This window comes from Motacilla alba, chromosome 3, assembly GCF_015832195.1.
Source record: "Motacilla alba alba isolate MOTALB_02 chromosome 3, Motacilla_alba_V1.0_pri, whole genome shotgun sequence".
Classification (NCBI taxonomy): Eukaryota; Metazoa; Chordata; class Aves; order Passeriformes; family Motacillidae; genus Motacilla; species Motacilla alba.
The window spans coordinates 90,950,734-90,977,382 of NC_052018.1; the positions used below are offsets into that span (position 1 = coordinate 90,950,734).

General features: G+C 41.3%; 1 protein-coding gene across 2 annotated transcripts in view; it reads left to right on the forward strand.

Moving 5' to 3' along the window:
• Positions 1 to 778: 778 nt before the first annotated feature.
• Positions 779 to 26,649, forward strand: part of HHAT (hedgehog acyltransferase) — a 146,857-nt gene continuing 120,986 nt past the window's right edge. Inside the window, exons 1-8 of one of the 2 annotated variants that reach the window (XM_038132249.1) lie at positions 779 to 910; positions 1,230 to 1,354; positions 2,735 to 2,802; positions 4,012 to 4,125; positions 4,732 to 4,926; positions 6,211 to 6,423; positions 9,015 to 9,186; positions 18,294 to 18,444. In XM_038132249.1, coding sequence (XP_037988177.1) covers positions 1,261 to 1,354; positions 2,735 to 2,802; positions 4,012 to 4,125; positions 4,732 to 4,926; positions 6,211 to 6,423; positions 9,015 to 9,186; positions 18,294 to 18,444 — 1,007 coding nt within the window. In that variant the 5' untranslated portion in view covers positions 779 to 910; positions 1,230 to 1,260. The remainder of the gene's footprint in view (positions 911 to 1,229; positions 1,355 to 2,734; positions 2,803 to 4,011; positions 4,126 to 4,731; positions 4,927 to 6,210; positions 6,424 to 9,014; positions 9,187 to 18,293; positions 18,445 to 26,649) is intronic. The other variant, XM_038132250.1, reaches the window with a different exon arrangement.

Below are 26,649 nucleotides of genomic sequence, written 5' to 3' on the forward strand. Positions count from 1 at the left end.
GGACACCCTGTAGCAGTGTGTGCAGGCTGTAGGTGTGTGTGAACCCTCTGTGTGTGCACCCTGTAGGTGTATGCACACCCCGTAAGTGTATTTACACCCTGTAGGTGTATGCACACCCTGTGAGTGTATTTACACCCCGTAGGTGTATGCACACCCTGTGAGTGTATTTACATCCTGTAGGTGTATGTACACCCTGTGGCTGTGTATTTACACCCTGTAGGTGTATACACACCCTACAAGTGTATTTACACCCCATGGCAGTGTATTTACACCCTGTAGGTGTATACACACCCTGTAAGTGTATTTACACCCCGTGACAGTGTATTTACACCCTGTAGGTGTATGCACACCCTATACGTGTATTTACACCCCGTGGCTGTGTATTTACACCCCGTGGCTGTATACACACCCTATAAGGGTACTTACACGCCGTGGCTGTGTATTTACACCCCGTAGCTGTATGCACACCCTGTAGGTGTAGTCACACCCCGTGGCCGTGTATTTACACCCCGTGGCCGTGTATTTACACCCTGCAGGTGTATACACACCCTATAAGGGTACTTACACCCCGTGGCAGTGTATTTACACCCTGTGGGTGTATACACATCCTATAAGGGTACTTACACGCCCTGGCTCCGTACTCACACCCGGTTCCTGCAGGCCCTGTAGCCGCGCACACCCCTGGGGCGAGCAGGCTGCAGCGCCGCCCAGCGTTCGGCCACGGGCGCGCAGCGCCGGCAGTTCCGCCCCGCTCCCGCCCCTGCCCTCCCTCCGCGGGGCGGCCACCGGGCGCGACCGGGCGCGGGGTGGCTCGAGTGGCGGGAGCGGCCGGGCGCGGGGAGCCTCCGGTCAGCCCGCCCGAGGCCGCTGCTGCCGCTCCTTCCTCTCCCGGCGGCACAGCCCTCCTCAGGTAAGGGGGCAGCAGCGTCTCCCCTCCCTTCTCGTCTGTCCCGGTCGGTGAGAGCAGCCGGGGTCCGGTCCTGGTTCTGTCCCGCCAGCCGTGGGCCGTGCTGAGCCCTTGGACCCGGGGCCTCTGCAGCCGGCGCGGCCGGGCACGGCTCGCCTGCTCTCCCGGTAGCTGCGGGCGGAGCGGAGCGGGGCCGCCTCGGAGCCCGGGCCCGGCAGCGAGCGCGGGGTCCTGGAGCCGCGCTGCCGTGCCGAGTGTCCCGCTGCTCGGTGCCCGCCTGCCCTCCGCCAGGAAACCGCTCCCGTCCTCTTTTTCCCCGCAGGGAGGCGGCCGGTGGAAGCAGCTCCGTGCCGATGCTGCTGCCGGCCTGGGAGCTGTGCCTCTACGGGCTCCTGACCGTGGGCTCCCACCTCTACGCTTTCTACGAAGCGCACCAAGTGTCTCGAAGTAAGTGTGCGACGTGGGTGGGCGTGCTCGCTCGGGCACAGCTTCCCGCCCGTGGCTGGCGAGGCTGTTTGGTGTGAGTTCTCCTCTCTGGTCGGTTTCTATTTTGTTCCTGTGCAAGGAGCCCATGTGTTCTTCCCAGCTGCCAACCTGCTCTATGCGAGGAAGCAGTAGGCAGATACCGCCTGAGCAGAGAGCTTTGTCCTAGGGCTTTTTTGCCTTTGAGTGCTAGGACTGCCCTCGGTAATGCTGTACTCGGACGTGGCTGTCAGGGAAAAGATGAGGGAGACCTCTGACGCTCAGCTACTCAGATAGGGAAAATTCAGGAAAGCAGGAAAGTTGGGTTTGAATTGTCTTGTTTTCCCTGGCTAGTCACCAACAGCCCCTTGCAGATGGGTGGTTCAGAAGCAGCTGTGCCTTCTGATGGTACTTGCCAGGGTCCGAACCTGGAGAGGCCCTAGGGCAAGATGATGTTCCCTGCCTGGAGCTCTGCAGCTCCAGTGCTGGGTCCAGGACTCAGAGCAATGGTTGGGTTGTCTGTAGAGCTTTGTGGTCAGCTTGTTTCCAAACACCTACCTCTGCCTTGTCTGACCTCTTGGTAGCTGCTGTGGTGGAGCTGTGTATTGCAGAGTAAGGGTGGGATTTAAAACAAATTAAGTACAATTTGTAGATGAAAAGAAGCTGTGTTATAGCACATTGGTATTTAAATGGAAATAAAGGTTGTGTTGTAAAAGTATAAAAAACTAGAGAGGCTTTGAAAGGAATATATATTGCATCTTATTAGGCTTTAATCAACAAGGTTCTACATTAATGAGTCTACCTGGCTCTTGAAAGCACTCAAGGGAAAAACAGAAGTGCCAGAAAGGCATTTGCAGAGCAGTGGAAGGAGCTCTGTGTAACTGGGTGCAGAGCTGTGCACCCGTGGTCTTGCACCCAGCAAGTCTTCTGCAGAAGTTGCAAAATGTGGTGGCAATGGGCTTTAGAGGCAGCTTCTCTGAGCAGCTTTTCCCTGTTTCGGCTGTACTGGCCACTCTTGGGTCTGTGTCCTCCTTTTGCTCTGATGGGAGACACCAGGCAGTTCTGAAAAATGGCCAGTGAGGATTAGTGCAGGTCTTGTGTGCTAAAAGGTGGGTCGTTGCTTCTGTCCCCGTTGCCAGTGAGAATCAAAACACCGGTTCTGGGAAACTGCTTTGCCAGTTTGGTGCTGCTGGGCCCCCCTACCTAGTGAGCAGTGATGTGGTGACTTGCCCTTCCCTGGATATGGGTATCCTCTCTGGTGGAGACTGCATGGGGAGGTGTTGCTCTTGAGCAGCAAAGAACCCACCCCTGACTCTTCCTGCTCTGGCTGCTGTGTCCTTATCAAAGGTTTGCTCTTCCCTGCAGAGTATGAAGCTGCAATGGACAGAAGGTTTGGGCTGGACCCAGGGACTCTCTTTTGGGGGCTAAAGAAGGTAAGAGGGGTGACAGCATGTTGTTTTGTGGCAATAATCATGCCTCCATGCCCTTTGCTCATCCAAGCTTCTGATTTAACTTTAGAAGTTTATGGTAACATGCAGATTTGGATATTTGTAGTTAATTTTAGTCTGATGTTTCTGATGAGGAAGAGAGACTGGCTGGGTGTGTCTGGATCTAAGAAGCATAACCAAAGTTCTGTTCCTTTTCTTGATCCCTGGCATGAGTGTTTATCCTTTGCTACGTATCTTGATAACCCTCTCTTTTACTGTTTGGCCTTAAAACTCTGATCAACCTTGACACTTCCTGCAGCCTTCTTCCCCTTTTTCTTGTTACTGAGTGATTTGGATAATGCTTAATGTCAGTTAACATGTGTTTCTCTTGGTTGGCCTGTATTACAGCATAGAGGAGAAGAGATTTTAAGGTGTAAGGTGTTAAAGAAAAGTAGTTGGTATTAAAAAAAACCCTAAAGCAGTAAGAAAACTGGCGGTCCTCTACCCCAAACAAAAAAACACATCTCTACCCTCCCTACCCCCCCCTTGCTTGCATTTTTTCAAAAGTTTGTGAGGTCAAAAGCAAATAATGCAACTAATCTTGAGGATTGCTTGCACAAAAGCAGGAATGCATGTCTGTGTAAGTGTTTTGATGTTTAGGCCTGCCATCACTGCTGGTAATGGACCTTTGATATGTGCTTTTTAGAAAGTTTTAAGGCAGTTGAGATGGACTTTTAGTGAGGCTCTGTATTGGATATGGGGGTACTGGCTGATCCCTCTTACCTAATTTAGATAAAGATCTCCTGCCACAGGTAACTCCAGCTGACCTGACCCCATCTGATTGCAAGTAGACTTGGCTTAAATGGGGAGTTAAACTTCCATTAAAGTACCTTACTACTGAAGTCCTTGGTTTTCCAAGGCAGAGCAGAGTTGCTCTCTTAATCCCTCAGGAAAGCTGAAATTGCTCAGCTTCAGCACCAGTGTGAGGCTTAGGAGGCACGACACCATCTAGAGCTCTGTTTTCCTGAACTTTGCCCCACTGGAAGTGAGAATGGTGCTGAGTTCTCTGCTGTAAGTGATCCAACTGGATTGCTGAATTGGTGTTCCTGCAGTGTGGGAGTTCTGTTGGGTACCATACAGCAATCTTATTATGGAGATATTCCTTTGTCCCTTGTGGCCAGATACACATAGTGACCAGTTCCCTTCATGCCACAGGACCCCATGGATTTTGAGTGGAGCTACTGGGTTGACTGGGGAAGGGAACGTATTCTTTGGCTTCTGGCTGGTCACCTGCTGGTATCACAAATGTCCAGGCTCTTGGTGGAGAAGGTATGTTGGAATTTTCTTCACAGCGGGGAGTTTCTGATGGGTTTGTTTACTGTGAACATGGGAAGCTTTGCAGTGAGGCCACTGACAGTAGTAAATCTCATCCTGTGGTGTGAATTGTGTGTGGGGGTTGGTTGCCTTAATGTTTGGAAACTTCAGCCTCCAGCCTTTAAAAGCCTCTGCCTGGTTGTAAGCCATAAAACAGCATTGTTTGACTTGTACACATAAGAAGGGTGTAGTTATTCCTTTATGAGGAAAATATGTAAAGTGATGGCTGCTTGGGTTTTGGTGTGATTGCTAAATGTATGATTGTAGGAAATTATCTGTGTGTGGTGTCACACCTGCTACTCTGGGGAAGGAAGGGAAGAAGATATGCTCTCCCTCAAATTAGGGAGGATCTGGTTTTCATGTGATGCTACTACAGAAACACCTTCCCTTTCACATTTAGGGATACTGTTGGGTTTCTGTGTTTTTTTCATGTGTGTTCCTCACCTTGTTGACTGTATTTGTCTCTACTGCAGAACCTGTGTAGACAGCACAGGTATTGAGTGCCTTTTTTCTTTAGAAATAATTAAACTAAAAGATTGTTAACTTTTCTTTTTCTGACAGCATAAACCATGGTGCTTGATGGTTTATGGAATGGCTGCCTGCTGGTTGTTACTGGGAATCAAGGGCTTTGCTGTCATTTTGTTACATGCAGCTATTTCCTTTGCTGTGGCTCAATTTCAGCTGTCACTCCTGACATGGTTGTGCTCCCTTATCCTTCTGGCCACTTTACGCATACCAGCCGTGGAAGAAACCAAGGTAATGAGAAGGACTAATTAGGCATCAAATTAATTATGGTGATGGTTGTCTATAATGGCATCTATCTCTATGGCAGCATACTGTCCCTTCAGCAGGGGTTGGTTTGAGGAATCCTGAGCAGTGGCAGGGGTTGGTTTGAGGAATCCCGAGCAGTAGCACTGCAGTGACTCATGCTGGAGCTTCTCCGGTTAAAGACACATTTCTCTGTCATGGTGGCCAGTGCACTGGAATAAAAGTATGCCCCTTAATCTGTAAGTGGTACTCAGTAGAGCTGCAGTATGATAATACTTCACTAGTGCTCTATTAAACACATTTCATTGGAACTCTAATCATGCCAATTTAAGGTGCTGGGTTTTGGGTTTGTATCCAGGAATTACTCCGTTAAGTGTGACTGTGACTTCTGCAGGGAAGGAGACTTTCTGCTACAGTTTGATTTGTACCAAATGAGTTACTTGCATCAATTAGCTGTAAGTAAGCTCAGTTTTTCTCTTCATCTACTGGCCTTTTTTGGTAGTACCGATATGGAAAAACTGTTGACCAGTTGTGAGGAAGTGTCCTGTTGTATTTTATTGGACCAATGGGAAAAACAGGACATTTGTTATAAGGGACGTTGCCTTGATGTTCAGGGAGAGGGGTAATGTGTTGTAGAATCTCTTAATGTGGTCTGGTCAGTTTTGTGATTTGCTCTGCTGAGGAGAGGGCCCACTGCAATACAAATTGTCAGTCAGCCAAGCTACATTTGCTGATGTTTCCAAGTTTTTCGTGATGATAGGTTTTTGTTGTTGGCAACACGTGTGATACCAAGTGTCAAAGTGTCAGTAAATACTCTGTAACATTTTTTCCAGCCTTAAGTTTTCTCAGGACTGACTGATTGTCTTCACATCTAGCTTCAGCCCTAGTAATTCCTTGGCTATCGGTTGTGTTGCCAGCTAGTTTGAATATTGTAGTACTGGACTAAATCTGAGGTAGATAATGCTTCATTTATGTGAGAAGAGCTCTCCTGCTGTCCTGCTGCTTCATGGCCTGACGTGTTTCTGAAATCAAGCTGTTGTCTCTTTATGCTGGCTGCAGTAGCTCTGGAGGACCTTTCTCCATCAAAAGCCAGTGCTTGTTCATGTGTTTAGTGCCGTTCACTTTAGGTTCTCATTCCCGCTGCTATTGGCTTTAGTTGCTTCCTGCTGCTGCTGACGCCAAAAAAGTTGAGATCTGAGTAGACATTGCTGTCTTGCCATTGAGAAAACATAGCATTGCACCATCGTGATCTGGCTTTGTTTTGTTTTGCAGAGAAAGTGGTATGACACTGAAAATGAGTATTATCTGCTGCTCTTCACTGTGTCTGTCCGCTGCCTCTTCTGCACGAGCTTCAGCCTGGAGTGCTGCTGGCATGCACCTACCCAGAAGTCATCCCACTCATTCCTCTGGATGCTGGCATATGTGTTTTACTATCCTACATTCCACAATGGACCCCTCGTGAATTTTGATGAATTCAGTGAGCAGGTAACAGTGGTTGTTGTTTGGGTGTCTAAAGCTATCTTCCACATAATTATAAAATCAAGAAATAATACTATAGGAATGTTACAATTTTGAGTAATCATGAGAACTTTTGTAGTGTCCTGTATATCAGGTTTTAATATAAACCTGTCTCCCCAAGTTCTTCTGCTTCACAGGATGCTCTTGTCTGACATGAGATTTATCCCTTCAACCAGGGAGCCAGTGACATGTTGTGTTACATTTGGAGAGTGTTCATAATTTTAGCATGCAGCTTCTGGGCTGTTTTTTGTTTCCTTCTTCATCAAGTGAAATAAAGTTAATGTTTTCAGCATAAGCTTGCTATAAACTCTGAAATGGATTTCAGAGCCACAGAAAGCTGGTAGATTGTACTGGGAATTCCTGAAGACTCCAGTTTCTCCTCACATTGATGTGAAAACAGCTGATGACTTACTAGGAGCACTTTGCTTCAACTGAGAAGCTTGTTTAAAATGTAAGACCTACAAACTGTACTGAATGTTTTTCTTAGTCCCTTGCAGGCTTCTTTTCAAGCCTGCTTTTTACATGATGGGAAAAGTCCATGTTTTAATCCTTTATTGCTTTCCATATTTTCTTACATACTTGAGTAAGAAGTGGTATCCCAACCTGTTATGTCTGTAGTTAAAATTATTGTGTCAAAGTGGATTAGTGAACATTTCAAACCATAAAACTGCTTTTTCAGTTTATGCATAGAAGCCTTGGGATTGCTTGCTTCTATTTATATTTGGGAATTTTCTGTTGAAGCCAAAGCAAATACTGGGCTTTATGAAAGTGAAACTAGATTCCAGTGGATCCTTGAGTGAATAGTCCTATGCTCATTTCTTTTCACTTGCTTTGGAAGATGCAAGGTTGAATTTTGTTATCTTGGGCTGGATATTGGGGGAAAAGTCCACATAGACTTGCATAGAAACTGAGGTAGTATTTTTTTACTCATTATTGTTTTGTAGCTTCTGAAGTGTGTTAAATTCCACCTAAACCCTTGTACACTGGGAGAGGGACAGTTGTACTTTCTTTTCAAGGACTGTTTCAGAAGACCTGAGTCTCCAAGCTGAAAACAGCTTGGGGATAGCTGATAGGAAAACTGGGGGAGCCTTGCTTTGAAACTTAGCTTACCTGATATGGCTCAGCAAAGAGCTATGCAAAGAGCACATGTATTCTTGGTGTAAGAAGAAAAAGGAAGATTGAGAATAATATGTCTGTATTTGCAGGAGATTCTCCTTAAATATGTACAGATATGTGTGGTTAAAGCCATGAAGATGGAACAAACTAAACAACCCTAATGTGTTTGCTGAAGGGTATTGTCAGAGCTCTTACCTGAGCAGAGGGTATTACCTTGGTAGATGAGATCAGAAAAGGGTTTCAAAGGACACAGTGCCCAGCAGTGGATTCAAAATGCACAATACAAAGAGAATCTTTATTGATGCTGTTGGAAGAGACCACTCTCAGAACCCCTTAATTGAAGCTGAGACTGGGATGAGGGCTCCTGCTGAGCACACTGGAAAGCAGAAATTCTGGAGCTGGAGATAGTGAACTGCTGTATGACCCGAAGAGTGTAATAGCAGTTCTGGCAATTGGCATCCACTGCCAGGCAAAAATGAGACACTGACACTTTTGTCACTGGCCTTGTTGAATTTCTGGGTTGAAGCAAGGCATAGCAGTTCTAGACATGGGTTTGAAGGCCTGTTGTGCAAATCCCTGTGATAAAACAAGCTTTCACATCATCGTGTAGCTGATACAAAGGAGCCGTCCAAATGAGTGTGCGTGTTAACTGTACTGTGCTTGGGACTGAGGGCCGGTGCAGATGTGTTGGTTGCTTCTCTTGTATGTGCATTTTTGGTGGCCAGTTAGAGACTGGAGAAGGAAATGTTGCACACAGTAATGGATGTATAACACATGACTGAATTTTTCGGCAATCCTATGTTTCTGGTTTTTGATTCTGTTCTCTTTTATTGTGGAAAGGTGATGCAATCATAATATGCCAACGTGTTTACTGCAGTTAGCAGTCTAAGAGTTTGGAGCCTATTTACAAGCCTGTCAACTGCAAACTTTGCCTTATCGGATATTTAACTTGCACTTCCATTTTCTCTGCACATTCTGTAGATCTTGCTGACTTTGGCAATTCTATGGGAGGAAAATTAAGAACTGTCCTCAAGTCATTGATTCTCTGCAGTTGGTAGAAGTTGGAGGTATTTTAAGAGTAAGCAGTTATTGTTCCCGTTTGGAACGGCTGCTGCTTAGAAAACCTTCTTCTTCATAACTGTAGTTTCTTTAATCTTTTCTATTATCTCCAGAGGTCAAGTTGTAGGAGTTAAAGTCTCATGTCTGGATTCTGTTCAGGTTAACGACAGTTGGCCTTTTTTACAACAGTTAGGTGCAATGTGCGTACACATTTGGCTTCTTGTTGGTTTCCACTGCTTATTGAGATTGAAAATGGAGAGACCAGTTTCCCTCGAGAGTGTGTGAGGAATTTCCAAATGGTGTAATCAAAAGTTCCCAGGATAAGTATTTTGAGTAAAATGGTCAGTTTTGTGCCAGGTAACCTCTTTGGATTTCTTCTTTAGATGAGGAAACAAGAACCTTTCAGTGTGAAGACCAATCTCAGCATCCTAATTGTGGGCATAATTCGTATTTTCTTTTGGTGGTGCCTGGCTGAGCTGATGATTCACCTCATGTATATCCATGCTCTCTACAGTAGTGCTCTGCCTTTGGAATCTGCATCTTACTGGGCCTTGGGTGAGTATAGAAACAATAGCAGAAATCTTTCTTCTTCCCCCACTTCAAGAACCCCAGTCTGCATCTCTTTTATGTCAATATGTAGGTACTTAAATGTAGCACATTATAGTCAACCCCTGTCAGAAAGGTGGTCTGCAGACTCGTAATCTAATATGTGGATTCTCCATAAGCCTAGTTGAACTTACTGAGCTACTTCCTAAATTAAAAAATATTCTGTACTCTTTCCAGTCTAGAGTATATCTCTAAACTTTGGTCTAAGGTGATTCTCCCCCTCAAGTCATTGAAATGGACACTTAAAAGTAGTTTATTTAGTGTGGGGATGGGGAAGGGGAGATGTTAAGAATTATTTTTCTGTTCTTAAGATTGATGTTTCTAGTTTGCATTCACATAGAAAAGTAAAAGGACAGAACTTGTAAAAATAGAGGGAAGGACTTGCAAATAAGGTAACCTGAAAGTAGTAGTCAGTGCCTCTCAGTTCTGTTTTCCTGCTTGGCTCCACCCACTGTAGCTTCCCCCTGTCCCTAGTATTTCATTAAAATGCCCAACTGTGAGGAAAAAGTGTTGACAAATGCAGTGTAAATCAGCAGAAGCTTTAGACGATGGTATGTAAGCAGCTGGCATATGTGGTTGATTAGATTCCTGCCCCCACTTCCTAAGCTCTATCACCAGGTAGGAAGAAAAAAAAGCAAAAAACCCCAGACCTTAAAACTGGTTTCTGAAAAAGCCTTGGTGATTTCTGACTTGCAGGAGGTGTCTCTTACACCAGAGATCAATACACACTGGTATGGTCCCATCCAGCACTCGCTGGAGCTCACCTGTCTCACCACAGTGTGTGTGTGTGTGTGTGTTGGAGAACACTTGGACTGCCTTGGACTCTGGTCAGCAGAGGGCAATGTGTGCACTCTCTCTGTACCCTGTGTGCATACATAGGCACTTGGTACATGTTTTAGTATATAATTTTTATATCTAAAAAAGGGCGAGGACAGATGGAGAGCAAGAAAGGGAGAGGTATGCCTCAGTGGTTTGTTGTTTGTTCGACTCCTCACTCGGTCACTGTTTAGAAAGGGGATTCTGAGTTTCCATTTTCTATTCTAAACGCTATTGTTTAGTTAAATCTGTTGGCTCTTAGTGCTTGTGTGTGTTACAAAAAGCTGGCCACTTGATAATGCAGGGAAGGCTCCAGAATTAGGGATGAAATATTCCAGCAGTGGTGCTACTGATGGATTCCTCCTTCCCTTCAAGACTACCAGTGTTGATTTTATAGGGAGGGGAGAGATTTATGTTATAGACAACAGCTAAGTTGTCTGTGTGTTTCTTTGGTGAAAAAAGTGTGTTATCCTAACGATTAAAATGCATTTTTGAACAGAGGGTTAGAAAAGGTGAAAATGCCTCAAAGCAACAGGAGATGAAAGCCACTGTTAGAGCAAGTTTGGACTGTAAAGACACCTGATGTCAAATTAAATGATTGTGTTTTAACAAGCTGCCTGTGGAGACCCTGCCTTTAGGAGAGGGGTACTCAAAGTGTAACCCTATTCTCACTGAGCTTTGTTTTTGTAGGAATGTAGGCAGGTGTTTAAAATATGCTATAAATGAAATTTTGAGCTAGAAGTTGGTCACTTAATGTTTTCTCTGCAGGTTTTATCACAATGATTATATAGGTTTCCTTAGGCTCACATCAGTGATCAGCCACTGTTGTGACTTACTTTAGGGAGCTACCAATATGTGAGTATGGGTACTGGTAATAATTTACTATTAAGTCTTACTGAACCCTTATGGATCTTATCATGCTTCTACACCAGTTCCTGTACAGAGCCAAGCACTCTCCTCTATTACTTTGCATGCTGTGTTACTGGAACTAATTTCATCAGATAACTGAGTCTTAAGACCAAGGAAGCAGCTTGCTGTTGACTCAGGAGGATTATCCATGGTATGTAAGCCTTTCTGCACTGATGGGGTTTGTTCATTTTGGGTGTCCTGTTTGACTACAGCAGCTTCAAAACAGCATGGAAGATTACACAGTGATGCCTGGCTGCCCTCATAGCCTGGTAAACTTAAGGGAAAGGCTGTGAGGCTGTTCTGCAGTCACCTCTAATTAGGGAGCTACTGCATTTTTTTTCTGGGATAACTTTGAACAATGGGCAGTAAATGCCAGAAGTGCAGGCAAGACAACACTGCTGTGAGGTTTTGCTCTCAGCACCTAAGAGCAATGTCAGTCTACTCCTCATGACTGTGAAGCTACAGTGTGTTCTGCATCACTGTGTGGTTTTCCTATAAGGTGAGACAGCAAAGAAATAAAAAAATACCCCAAAACTAAACCCTCAGTTACAATGCTTGTTAAAAAAATGCAAGTGTGTAACAGTGTCATTTATGGCCATGTAAAGCAGGAATGCTAAAGTGACCTAAACAAACATTGCTAAGGGCACACAGGTATAAAATTAAAAAATAGGAGGAGAATGTTACCCAGCAGTAAAAGAAGTATTTTCTCTTGTGTGGATGGAATCAGAGGCAAATGAGTTTCTAAAAGCAGCAACATACCAAGTGGTGCAATATAGCTTTTCAGTAACCAACTATTAGGTCCCACATCCAGAACAGAATCCAGAATATGATGGGGCTGTGTCTAGCTCTGTGCCTGCTTGCTATATATGTATGGTCCTTCAGTTTGTGGAAGGGATTGTCTGAACAAAGAATTAATTAAAAGATGTCAGCTGTGCAATCAAATAACTTTTATTTATTGGTCCCAGGAAGCCATTGTTTGGAGAATGTGAGCGTTTTTCCAGAATTCACAAATCATTGTGTCTCTGTTCGCAAATGTTTGTGTCTGTGGATAGTTAGCTATTGACATACTGAGCAATATCAGGGCATTTGTGCTTTTTTAATGATGACTGTCAAATGCAGTGTTTATAGCAATTCTGTGGTTTTGTGTTAGTGCTGCATCTCGTTCTGGTAGCATCAGTCAGATTGGCTGAAAGAATTGGGTGCTTTCAGAATTAATGGCACAGCAGGAAGACCCATATTCCATGTTAATGGAAGCCATGATAGTTCATTCTTCTCAGTTTTAACATTAATTTGGAATAATTTTCTGCCTTTACATTTGACACTGTAAAATGTAGATTTGCCAGCACCAAGAATAAAAACCACTATGAATTCCAGTAATCCAGTATCCTGATGAATTGCAGCATACCAGAACAATAGCTACACTGTGCCAGATTGGAGGTTCATCTGTTCTACAGAGTAATTTTTGGATATGCTATGTAATGAAGCAAGAGAAAAGAAATGAGTAGAAGACAGGTAGATTGGTGATCCTTTTCAGTGTCTGTTCTTCAAGCTTCTGCAGCTGAATGACAAATTCGCTGACATGTGGTAATGGGAAGCTTAATAGCATTGGTTGAAAGAGCTCAAATTGAAACAAGTGATTCTTTTTTTTCTTTGCTATGACAACGTAGACTATCAATGGTAAAATTCACTCTGCTGAGGTACATTCTATTGTATAGGAACTGAAATGTGTGTTGCTAGGTCATTTGTGTGTTAAGTCTGATTCTGAAAATGCAGATGTTGGAAGAAACACAGCCTGTATTTCCCTGAGGAGGCTTCATATTTATCGTGGTGATTCAGCACCATGTACACCCTGCTCATCTGAGCAGAGCTTCACGTCCATCTGGCAAGGTGCAGGGAATGATGGAAGACAGAAGTGTGTATGAAAATATGTTGTTGAATATAATTGTTGCATTGGATTAATCATTCCTAGATCTTAATAGTCCTGTTGTTGTGAAAATATATTTTGCTAGGAATCTGTCTGTGCTTTGTCAGAGGCGTGTGATGCGTAGATGTACATCTGGGATGTACACACCTGATAGAATGGTGTGAATTCCCTGAGGGTTTCATGGATCTGTCCTAACCAGGTGCGGTCCTTTTGTTATAGTGAAGCATGCACAAGGTAGTGTCAATTAGCTATCACTGTTTTAATTATTAACTAGGCTCTACTACTTCAAAAGGGTACTTTTATATGAGTGGCATGTAAGTCAGTCTAGAATATGATCTGTTCAAAGATGGAGCCACATGGCTTAATCTGTAGTTGCCGATCTCATGTTTTAATTTGTTAGAAGAAGAAATGTTATGTATGTTCTTCTTTGACAGTAAGACCTACGGAGTAGTCTGTGTAAATTGGATGTAGGGTGCTGGTTTTGATGTGTTTGGAGTTTTTTATGATAAACCCACAGATAAGAAGTAGATTTCTGAGTTCATTTTTAGAAGCATGCAGCATTTTGCTATTGAAATCAGGGGATCTGTTCATCTAAGTAGTAGTGAAATACTAAGAGGAGTCTGAGACCTTTTCCATCCTGGAAAATAATGATAAGGAGAAATTGATGAAACATTTGGCATCTGGAGGTCTGTTTGAAAACTGGAAATATAAACACAAATCAGAAAACTTAGAATTTTTTTCCTAAAATATCAAGTTGTTCCCTGTTTTGTAGAAAGAAGTGTTCATGTGTGTAAGTTTTCTTTTTCTAGTCTTTCTTGTAGGCTAAACTTCAAGATAGTATTGGCAATTAACCTACTTCTATGACTACTTTTTTTTTTACTCATGCATATTGTGGTTTAATCCCAGCTGGAAACTGAATGCTGCACAGCTGCCCACGCCTTTTCTTTTCTGGGAGACCTGGGAAGAGAATTGGAAGAATAAAATTGGGAATTTATGGATTGAGATAAAGACAGTTTATTAGGTAAATAAAAAGCTGCATGCACAAGCAAAGCAAAACAAGGAATTAATACCTCACTTCTCTGGGCAGGCAGGTGTTGGATGTGCCGCAGGGAAACTGAGCTCCTTCATGTACAATGGTTACTTAGGGGGACAAACGCCATCACTCTGAGCATTCCCCCTTTCTTATCCCCCCAGCTTTATATGCTAAGCATGAGTCTACGGTATGGGATACCCTTTGGGTCAGTTGGGGTCAGCTGTCCTGGCTGTGTCTCCTCCAAGCTCCTTGTACACCCTCAGCCTTCTCACTGGTCGAGGGTGAGGAGCAGAAAAGACCTTGACTCTCTAAACCCTGTAGTAACAAAAGAATCTCTCTGCTTTCATCAACACTGTTTTCTGCACAAATCCAAAATACAGCCCCACACTGGCCACTGTGAAGAAAATTAACTCTATCCCAGTAAAAAACAGTGCAATGTGATGACTCTTGTTTATTTAGAGAGCCTTTTCCTGCAAGTATTTACTATTGAACATAATGCTTACAGTAGATATTTTCATATAATGGTTTGAGTTGGAGGAGACCTCAAAGATAATCTAATTCCAACCCCTTTGCCATGGGCATTCCTTCCACTAGACCAAGCCTCACAAAATCCTTGGGAGTATTCAAAGTAGGTGTCTTTAAAGCATGTGTGTGCTTGAAAAGCCTTCTGGTTTACTTTAACTTGGAAGACCCATCTATGCCTTGACTGAGAGTCCCTTAACAGTTCTGTTTAGTCTTGTTTAAGTAATTTCACTTTGGAACCTTTATGTCCATTCAGCTTTCCCTAAAAATAAGCAGTCATCAGGACAAACACTGTGGTACTTTCCTGCCACTACTCCATCCACAGAATGATATTTCTTGCTTCTTGTGTGCTGCTGGAAGGCTGATGATGGAACTTGATGATGCAGCCCCAAATTCTGAGCTGTTGTAAATGTCTGCTTCCTATTAGACTTCTGCCACGTGTCAGTAACCCTTTTGAAATGTGACTGCGTATTTGTCTCTGTTTTCTAGTGGAACCTGTCCTGGTACTTGACAGAAACAAACATCTCCAATCACTAATGCCATAGGGTCAATGTAGCTGCAAAAAGGGTAAAGTTGTGATGTTGTGCTGATAATAAAATTGCCTTCTAAGTTACAGTTGACCATGACTTTTGGTGTTGGCTTGAGGACAGAAAAATTAACAAAGTACCAAGTCAAGTAATTTGTATGCCAATGATTTGTAGTATCTGGATGCAAACGTTTTGTTACTTGCTTATGAAAATATTCTATTTGTTAACTTCTGTCAAAAACCATCAGTCAGAATTTTGAGAATGTGTAACTAAAATTAAGTCATGTGAATATTCTAATTTGTCGTGATCTTTGTTTCAAAGCTCTATGAAACTTAGGAAATGCAATTTTGCAGAAAACTGAAGTTAAGGAAAATATTTGAAGGTGTATAAATACATTTTTAAAGCATAGGAAAGCTTAGAATTTTTTTAGGACTGCAAGATGATAAATTGAAAATACCAGCCTCTATAAAAGTAAATTGTTTTAGTCTGGGACTTCAAACAGCTTGACTGTTGAAATGCATGGGATTAAGATTGGGTACTTCACCTTGATATTTTATCCCTTAACACATTCTGTTTAAAAAAAAATAATCTCAACTTTTAATCCTTTGAATTAATTTATTCTGGAGAAAAGATAGAATCTTGGCAGTACTTTTTCCTCTTAGGTGTGTTATACACATTTGATATGGCTTGTTTCCAATTAAAAATAATGCTCCTCTGTGTGGAGGAATTATTATATCAAACATTAGAGAAGAAATTGTGATGTTGTTCATGAATTTGGTTGTTAATTTTCATGCTTCTAAATCAGGTGAAGCAGTTTGCTTCTGGCTGCTTTGTGCAAGTCAGTGAAGCAAATGCAAAGCAGCTGGAATGTCTCAGGTGTGGAAGAAGGTTTGAAGCCTATGCCTGTTGCCAGTGCAGCCCAGCTATTGTGTGGCTGTGAATCTTGCCCTTAGTTTTCCCAGTGTAGCCAGAACTTTCCTACTGCTGGCATGAGCTCAAGACCAATGAGAACTTGATCTGTGTATTTTGATAGGGACCTTTGTGTTGATGTTTTTCTGAGTCTTAGAATTGCCAAACACAGAGTAGCTCCTCTATGCTAGATGTGACTGTGATGTGGTGTCTGTGTTTAAGATGCCAGTGCTACTGAGCTGCCTCCTGTTACAATAATGACAACGTAGATGTGTGTTATTGGAGATGGTGAAAATGCCTCTTTTCCCCAAGTTGCATATTATGACTTCGTATCCATGAACTCCGTATTTCATCATTATATTTAAAATCAAATGTATTGATTTTTTTGGGTCTCAGAGTGGAAGCCTGTTTGTAAATACCTTTCCATCAAGCACAGCCAAAGGATTTTGAATTTTACTACTGCACAGACAGCTGTGATCTTCATAATTGATTTGTGTGGGTGTCAGTGTTCAGCTCTCCAATGAAATTTGTCAGAAAAGAAATGAGACATTGAATGAGAAGAGAATTAAAGCAGAAATTTGGCTGTACAGATGATTTAGCAGTAATCTAATGCGGAGCTAATTGGCTAGTATCCAAATTGTGCTTCTGATTGTTTGTTTTCCTCTGGGGAAAAATGTTATTGAATACTTGATGCCCGCTTCCCTGAAGTAAAATAACATAAGCTTCATGTCTCAGTATTTTGTTCTAACATCAATTTTTATCTTGTATGGCACAACTGTTTCTTATCGTGTGCATGGATTATGATATCAAAACTGGAAATGTTATATCGTTGTAGAAAAATACAGGCCATGTGTAGGTCAGCAGGAATTTTGCATTTTACATTATTAGTGCCAGAATTTCACTCTAGAACAAATCTAGGTTGTTATATAGTAGATGAATTTTTAATGTTTAGCTTTTGGTTGTCATCCATAGTATGCTCATTAGTCAGCAGAATGCAACAGAGATGTTGTTCCCCCCTCCCCCCTTAAAAAAAAAGGACAGGTTACTTAAATGTTCATGGAGTTGGTACTGCTGCAGTCAGATTAAAAACTTTGTCTCCAAGGACAGTCTGCTGGAGGGCTTTAAAATTGTGTTGAATGTCTGAAGTCCTTCAGTCAAGTTAGGTAATATAACTGAGCAAAAGCAGAGCACTGGAGTAGGAGATGTAGCAATTGCGTTTTATAATTTTTTTTCTGTATTGAAGTATAATTTTAGTTTCCCTTTTTTGTGGTGAGATTTTCCGTCTATCAACTGTCAGATGGAGAAGTTCACCAAAGTCATTGGGTCCTTGTGGAGTGACCTCACCAGTTTCTGTAAAGGTGTTGGCCTCTGCTTTTCACTGTATTTTTACTTATTGGTCTATACTACTTTTTTCAACAAAGAACATTTAGAATATCGGTAGGACTCATCTTCCTTTATAATGCATTCAAAGGTTGTTACTTGCATGAATAATAATAATAATGTGACTATGAATGATTTTTATCTTGGATCTGTGTAAGATGCTGGAGTTTGTGTCATAACCTGAGGCTGTGAGCAAGCACATTGACAAAATTTCTCCTTTGTAGCTGCCTTAACACCAAGACCTTAAGGAGACCTTTGTCTGTGGGTCTAAAAATTGAAATATGCTTTAAGCGTTATGCCAAGTGGAATTCCAGTTTTCTGTGCCTTGGATGTAGCAGAAGGGGATCTTGTAGTGATGCCTTAGGTTTTAGCTTTTATATTTTTCAGATTCTGTACTGCTTTTGTGTGCAGTTCTGAGCTTCCTATTAAGGGATGGTAAGCTCTCTTCACAGAGTAGCTAGACAAAACAATTCCTTTCCTAGCTTGGGACCAAGGACAATCACCCAAATCTCAGGCCCAAGAACATATACAACTCAGTCTGACAGGGCATGGAATGTTTGTGGGGATGTCAGGATAATGTGCAGCTATAACCATTGGTTATGGCTCTTCTGGAGCAACAAGTGTAGAGTGGTTGGTTGGAAGTTTTTGCAAAGATAAATTTACTGTCCCTGTGGTAAATGTTCATTGCTTATATTGGTATATTCTGATTTTTAGCTCAACGTAAGTCAGTTGTTTGTTGTTTTTCATAGCAGTCAACATCCACAGTCCAGAGATTTTTGAGAGTGGAACTACAGATGCATATTTGTGCCTTCATGCTGGAATGATGGTACCATTTTGTACATGTGCCTAATGTCCTAAATGCATGGGCTTGTGTGCTGTGTCTCTTGTGAAGAGACAAATGTTGTGTATCCCATCAAGCAATGGTGCTTTCCTTAGTTCTTGGAATAATTGCTGTTTGGAGGTAATCAGTATTAACAGGTTATTAAGATGTTTCAGGACTTGTTTAAGGTACGTTTTGTTGGTTTTTTTCTTTTAGGTGGCCTGGCATTAGCTCAAGTACTTTTTTTTTATGTGAAATATCTGGTTCTGTATGGTGTTCCTGGCCTCCTCCTTCAAATGGATGGACTCAAACCTCCAGCTCTGCCTTGCTGTGTGAGCCTGATGCACAGTTTCACTAAAATGTGGAGGTTAGTCATTGCTGCTTTTCAGGCAGTTTATTACTGATACATGGCAATCAGTAAGAGCATGCATGTATGTTCATACATATACATTTTTGCTTTCCTGTCCTTGTGCTTTTTCTCTCATCCCCATTATTCATCTTTAGTGCTTTTTAAATGGACTTCAACTTGATGGTTACTTTTTTCACACTGTGGAGGGATAAGGTCAAGTACCCATTTCAGCATTTTCATCCTTTTAATTGCTACAGTTAGACTCAGCCTATCTAGTTAGTATAGCAATTATTTTTTCTAGTTATCTGTTAAATGATTTTTTTTTCAGTCTGGGTCTAAACTCCACATTTCAGCTTGAAATCCTTCCAGAGACTGAAAATAAATGCTTGATTTATCACATGAGGAAAGCTGTAGTTATAATATTTTAACATGTAGAGTCATGTGGTAGAGGAAGTCTTGAACATGTTGAAAGTACTATGAAAATGATACTTGTTTATAAAGTAGGATGAATTTCTGGATCTACTTTGCTTTTACAGGAGATTCAGCACAATATTTCCTCAAAAACCTATGAATATTGTATCTTATGTTTGCTTTAAATTGGTATTCACTGAAATATTTCGACCGATAACTGTCTCCTAGGTGCCTTCTGCTTAATGTCTACCCTCTGTGTAAGAGGGGATTCACTTGACTTCTTTCCTCCCTTGTTTTCCTCTGCACTAGCCAATATTCCTTCAGGCTGTGGGGTTCTGTGCCCCAGACTTCTAAAAACATTCCCCTAATAATTTAGACTTGTCAGTCTTTTAGTGCAGAGGCTTCTCTCCTGTTGTGTTAGTGCAGAGCCTGTCAGAATGGTGCTTACTCCATCTTGTCTCTGACTGCTTTGCAATATGAATAAAGCTTTTAATTTCAGTCATTAAAACAGTGGGCCCGCTGTTATCAGAGTTTTATTGGATGAGATTTTAATTTTCTTTTCAGCTTGAAGCTGGTTGTAACAAGAAGGCTTTATAGTTTATAATAGTTGGCAAGTGTAGATCTGAAGTATTCAAAGAAATACAGCAGGAAGAGTGCAGAAAACAGATGAATTATTAAAAATTATTTGAGCTACTAACAACTGCTTTGGTTTAAATGCTCTTTCAGAGTTTGCACTGAACTTCTGACCTACAGAGTTAATGTAGAAATCTGTCATTTTTACCAAGCACTCTCATGAGAACAGCATCTCTTGGCCTGCTGGCCCTTGTAGGCAGAGTTGCAAACAGCAGCAGTTTTTCCCCTTTGTCAGTTCTTATTCCAGGGAATCTGTGTATTGCGCTGGAGGTGCCAAGTGAAAGTGAATTTCAGCACAAACCCTAATGACGCTGCTATGCCAGGTAGTTGTAACAGGCCATGAAAAGGTGCTCTGCACTTGCAAATGTGTGTGTTGTATCACAGTAAAAAAATTGGGCATTCCTTAAAATAGTAATAACTCTTGTACGAAAATTGAAACTAATATCTAAGTAAAAAACTTTTCTTTATAGAAGGAAAAAGTGTCAGGTGCTGATATTAATCTTTTGTCCGATTACTTAATTTCTATCAAGAATTCATTGCCAGAAGTAATAAAATTATTTCACAGATGGAATTTGTTCACTTTGCATGTTGAAAAAAGTCAGTTAATATATACCTGACTTGATTTCTTGCTCTCAAAGTTCTTTAGTAGTAGATTTTTCTGTAACTGCTGTGTTATGGAACATTCTCAATTAAATAAGGAGCTTTGTGAATGCCCTGAATTATTATGTCCTTATGCGTTTACAGTTAAACTCTTCAAACCCTCTACCCAGAGGCTTTGCAGTCTTAATGTGGTGGATTGTTATCTTATATAGGAATGTTGTGTTAGAAGTAGGAATAACCATTGTTTCTGAACTGTATGACTGAACAGGACAGAAAGTTTGCAAATTATGGGTTTAGGTTAAAACAAGTGAAAAAAGTGGAAAGTAAATGGCTCATGTTGTGAAGCCTTATTAACCACGTCCCTGTTTCCCTAAAGTTCTAAATGCATTTTGATAGTTTGTGAATACAGGACTTTAACAGGAATGTTCCTGACAACTTTATCAGTGTGTGTCAAATTTAAATATTAAGAATGCCATGTCTAGTTTTAAGCTGGTAGAGTGAGATTTGTACCAGACTGTTTTCATTAAGTAGTAGTCTGGTAAAGCTTATTAAATAGTTCTCAGGGCCAGGCTGGGACATGGAGTGGATTGGAATAATCCAGATCACTTGGAGTTACACCACTCTCACCTTCTGTCTGGCATCAGGGACACTGCTCAGGAAAAAGCGCTTGTGCGTGATTGGCTTGCTCTTCCCCTTCTTGCTGGTATCCACTTGAGAATACTGTCAGGAGCATGTTGGCTGGACTTTCCAGGGCCCAGTACTACAATTTTTGTCTCTAAGCTTTTAGCAGTGCATGTTTTGAAGGAGAGAAAGACAACGTGAATGACACAATGTAAGGAATGCAAATGTACTACTAAGGAGCCTTACACCACCACCTGGTGTCCTTTGAGCATAACAACAAAGCTTTTGATCCAATTTATCCAGACCTGTGTCACTTCTGGTCAGTACATGCTGACATAATTCACTCCGATACAGCATGTGGAAGGGCTTTCAGTCAGGAAGGTCAGAAAGATACCACAGTGTGTCTAAAGCTGTCTAAAGTTTCTCTAGAGCTGAAAAGCAAAGCAGGTGTTAAAAAAACAAATCAAGTAGTCTGCCTCTCTATGGTACTTTGGTTTATTAAACAATAAACCAAATAGTGTTCATTCAAACCTAAAAATGAAAGACTTTAATTAAAAAAGTTATCAAGCCTATGATAGGTTGTCTCTAATTCACATTTAATCAGGACAATCTCTAGAGTCAGAAGATTATCAATCTTGTTTGCTGTCTCAAGACAAATACAGGTGTTGAATGTGTTACTCTGGTTTCATTTCACCAGGATATCATTAGCATGCTAAATATGCAGCTGCATAGCTAATAAATGCATGATAAATACACTACTATTCAAAAGCTTTATTATAGCTGTGAAAAGGAGTCTCTGAGCTCCAGATTTCCAGAGAGGACAGTAATTCAGTGGCATGCAATCTTAGTTTTTAATGTCTGCTTTACCTTAAGCCTTGATGAATTAAAACTTAGTTTTTGTTACCAAGGTTAAAAGCAAGGTAATCAGTTGTGGGAGAGAACCAATGTTGTTGGAAACTTGTTCTTTTAAAGAATTAGTCAAGGCTGATACTTGCCATACAATTTCTCAGATGGGGGGATGAATTGTGTAGTGCAACTACAAGTAGTTGTGTTACTGCTGAAACTTACAAATTGAAATATGGAGAAATGTCCTAGTGGAGGAGTAATGGTTTGGAAACTGCAGAAACAAAAGATAGTACATAACTAAATCCTATATAAATTTTGACATATTAGTAAATTATCTTGGCAATGTATTCCATAGAGGAACTTATCAGTTTGTAAATTAGGGCAACAGTTGGCTGCTGTTCATGGAAAAATAATCATGCTTCCAATTTTTTTTTTTTATACTGTTATGGGAAATGACTCTGCAACAAAAATGTTGGACACATTAGTTAGATATGTTTTGTCATGCTGTGGGATCAGCATGATATAAACCCCAGTATTTATATCTGGTGATTATCTTTAAACCCCAGTGTCATTTCTGGTCATAGACTGATTTGAAATGTGCAGAGGCGCAACACCTTGATGATGTTCCAAGGGCTGGAGCACCTTGCCTGTGCAGATGGTTTGAGAGAGTTGGGTTCAGCCTGGAGAAGCACAGGCTCCAGGGAAACCTCATTGCAGCCTTCCAGGGGCTTATAAAAAAGAGGGAGAGAGACCTTTTTATGCAGGTGGATAGTGATAGAGAAGGGGAAATGGTTTTAAAGTGAAAGAGAGAGGTTTAGATTAGATTCTAAGAAACAATTCTTTTGTGAGATGGTGGATGTTGCCCAGCGAAGCTGTGGATGCCCTGTCCCTGGAAGTGTTCAAGGCCAGGTTGGATGGCCTCCTGATCAACCTGGTCTAGAGACAGTTGTCCTTACACGTCAGGAGCATTGCAACTAGATTATCTTTAAAGGCCCCTTACAACCCAAACAATTCTGTGATTCCATTGCTTCTTCTATCTTTCCACCTTGACATCTTGTCATTCTCAAATACCCTAAATAGTTTGGAGACAAGTGTGTTTGGGATGAAGTGTGCTAAAACTTGGTGCATCTTTAATATAGGTTAGTCTCAGCAAGAGTAGAGGCTTTTCAAGAAGGGAGACAGAAGAAGCATATGAAACATAGATTTCTCTGTAAACAGTATTTCATCCAGATTAAAGAAAATGAAGTTGAAGAATGCTGCCAGAGGAAAATAAAAAAATGCAGTGATAAAGATCAGATCGTTTTCAACTACCATGCTTTAGGTTTTAGATTCTACTCTGTATTTAACACCCTGATTCTTGACAGACAAGAGTCTGACATTAGGCAGCCCCTGATTTTCTCGCATGCTTAAGGGGTGGGCTATGAGGTCTGTATTTGGCATGTACAGACGCACACGCTTCTATACAAACAAGTTAAATTTATGCCAGTGATGTTTTAGTGACATCCAAAAATGGCATCTGGGTTATGATTTGCAAGAAATTGTCTGCCATCTAGTTTAGTTTTTACTGGCCTTGTTGCTGCTTAAGATTATTTGCCTGACATGAAAAAAGTGGTCTTTGTGCAAGGTCTCTGTGAATTGCTTCAAATTATGGATTACAGTCTGCTGTGGTCTTATCACATTCTTGGCTATAATGATGCCATAGAAAAATAGATCTACAGATAAAAATGTAAATTTATTTACATTTGTTTCTTCCTCATCCTGGTACTTTTCCCCTACTTTTACCATTGATCCTGAAACTTTCCTCCTTCTGGAAACAATTCCTTGTATGTCTGTCAAGAAGGACATTGCCAGGGTTTTTTCCCCTTTTTTTTTTGATTTTTCTGGGAAAAAGACAAGTTTGACACTCATGTGTGAGTGTGAGCACAAGAGATCACTGTGACCACATGCATTAATTCTAGAATGATGAATAGTCTGCAAAAACTTACTGTCTTTTATTTCTGGCTTAAACTTCTGATAGTATTGTTCAATTGCCCATTAGTTTATGGTGAGGACTGAAATAGATCTTTAAGAAAGGAAAATGGACTTCCTGACCTGTAGAGGTAAAGTAATTACTTGAGTGCATTTTCATCTGTGCTTCTTATTGTCTCAGCCAGTTTGACACATACTTTCTGGTCTTTGGGCTTCTGATTTTTAGTAGTGGAATAAATAATCTTGGGAATTGGCTTGTTAAGTGTATCAAGACAAGAAAGATGCTGAAAGGCTCTGTAAAATACCATTAAGGAAATTTAAATAAGATCAGAAGTGCAGTTTCTGTCAGGGCTTGACTTGGAAAACTTGCCTCCTTAAATTCCCAAATAGCCAATGTTTGGCACAAGTTAACACAAACGTAATTGTGTGTAACAATAGCGGCTGTAGCTGTGCTGCAGATCTGTGTAGTCAGGATGACAGCTCTGCCTTTGGGGTCAGAGTAATGTGCCTTCATGTGTTTAGGAGCTTGTTCTCTAACAAATGGTGAAAGGTTCACTCTTTCTGTTTGAGTCTTGTAGTGCTCTTTTGTTGTGGTGTTTCTGGATAGGCTGATGGATGGTCTGAAATAGGAGATAGCAGATTTTCTCCCTAAATTTCTCCTTCCTATGAGTTTAGTTTGATTACATGTTAGTAATAACAGCAAATTGCTGTTGTGCAGCCTGTCATTTGGAGGTAATTGCAGGGCAGAAAGGAAGGATGATAGGTTAAACTTCTTTACATGGCAGGTATCCTCAGGAGAAGTTAAGTTACCATACCTTGAAAAATTTGCATGAGGGACAGAGAGGGAGGCAGTGAAAAGAAACTCCACATCTCCGTGGCAGATGGAAGGAGGAATTCAGCATGACTCACCCAAAGCCTGGTAGGAATTTGAATGGCACATCCAGATCTGTGGCTCAGACCTGCTGCCCCCCTGCTGTGGACAGGGCTGCAGCAGCTGCTTTCCAAAGCTGTAGGAAGACCTAAGGTTCTGTGCCTGGGGACAGGGTCTGTCTGGGGATTAGAGCCAGGGCTGCTGGACAAGGCTACTTGTACTATGATCAGAGAGTCTCATTTTCAGTGCTATGAGCAGCCTCCCAGTCACCTTCAAGACGATGAGGTATTTTCCAGGTGGTTTTTGTATTTGTCCTACAGTTCTAGACAGCTACCTTTTTGAAAGAACTCTACTCCGTGGTTGTGATGGGAAGTACTGAGCACCTGGAACTGAGAGACAAGAAAAGGAAGGACATGCTTATGCATATTTCCCTTTCCTCTAGAGCTGAGGATTGTCTCTTCTGCTATATTTTTACCCTTTGATATTTTCAAAGAAGGAAGTTGTCCAGTATATTGTAGACAATGTATCAGATAGAATAAATGTCTTTTAATTACCTAGCTTCTCACTGGTTTTAGACTTAAAAATGTTAATGCTGCAACATTTCTATTCCAAAGTCAAAAGGCATATTTTCCCTACTGTGTTTTGGAGGTGGTATCTTAAATATGAAAAAAGATTATTTAAAAGGGTATTTGGACTAAACAGAGTTATGGCCACAGTGTTGCAACAGCCTAGTGCTCATGAGTAAAGGAGAATTTTATTGAAAGTTAAGATTATTGCCAAAGTGTGCAGAAGCCTCCACACTTTAACAGACTTTAACACTGTGAAGTCATAGGTTTAGGTTTCTTGTCCTGTCTGTACAAGTGCACTGGATCAGATTCCAAATCTGTAGCAAAAATAACATGCATAAGACCAGTTGTGTCATGGAAAGCCTGTGTGCCTAGAGAGGTAGGTGGTGTGCTTTAAAACACTTAAAGAATATTAAGTTTTCATTCTTGAGAAGATATTAATGTGGTCTTTGAGGATGCTGAGTGTGAATCTTGGGAAGAAAAGTGCTCTTCTTCCTTCTCTTGGTACATAAAGTTGAATGTAAGGCAGGTCTCCCTGTATGTTCTTGCCCTCTACAACTCCTGTGGTATTCCTAAGGAGAATGATTTGGTGTTAAGTATACACAGTGTGCACGGACAGCTGGAGTCAAGGAAAGCTCTCCTTAGGCTGTGGAGATATAAGTAACCTCTAAATATTGCACCTGCTTGTCAATATCTGAATACTTCAACTTCTTGCCAAAAACGTGGCTATTTAATTGCAGAATTAGTGCATATCTTTAATTGTGGAATAACTTGTTTTAAAGTTTAAAAATAAGTCTCCCTGATTTACTGTATTTTTTGTTAACTGTGGTGATGCTTAAAGCTGAGTATTGATCTGTGATGTTTCCAGCTAAGATATCACCTGAATATATGAAAGTTCTGGACTGGTTAGCCATTCTCTCTCTCACTGATGAATACAAAAGATTTAACTGCTTTCAATGTCAGCTAAATTAGTGCATGCTGCAGTTACCTACTGTACTGCACAGTTCAATTTGCTGGTTATATCAAAGTTTTGAAAGGCTCCTTAAATCTCTTCAATAGAGAAAAAAAAATCTGTTACTTTGGAGTGTAAAAAGAATTGCAGTAATAAGGCACCCTAATCCTTCTTGGGTCTAAATTATACAATTATTGGCAATTTATTTGTCTAATGACTGCATTGTCACTGTAATTTGAAATTGCTGGGTTTTTTAACAATCAAGCTAAACCCACCTACTGCTCTTTACCTGTGAAGCTCATTGCTCATTGTATTTGATATGCACTCTGTGTAGATACTGCTGTTCACATTTGGCAAGCAGCACTCTGCCTGCTCACAACTACTGTAGAAAATGAGTAATGGCTGTTAATAAACTTGTTTGCTCTGTTTGCAGTAAGGATGGAGATCTCACAGTAATTGGACAATCACGCTGCAGTGCAGGAGTCTTACGTGACAAAGACGGAGGGAGAACTTTCCCTATGGGAGCTTGCCACTAATGGGCATTAGGTTTCATCCACTCTCCATGAGCTACTATAGGCTTTTGAAGAATTGGGGAAGGTATAAAATTAAAGTAATATTTCTTCTGAAGGGTTTTAGGAGAGATTAACAGAATACAAATGAGACTTCGCTTTTTAAAAGAGTGCTTGCTGAGCTGTATCACCAAGATCCAGGGATTGGATATGTGAGAAACAGAACCAATTTGTTATTTTAAAACC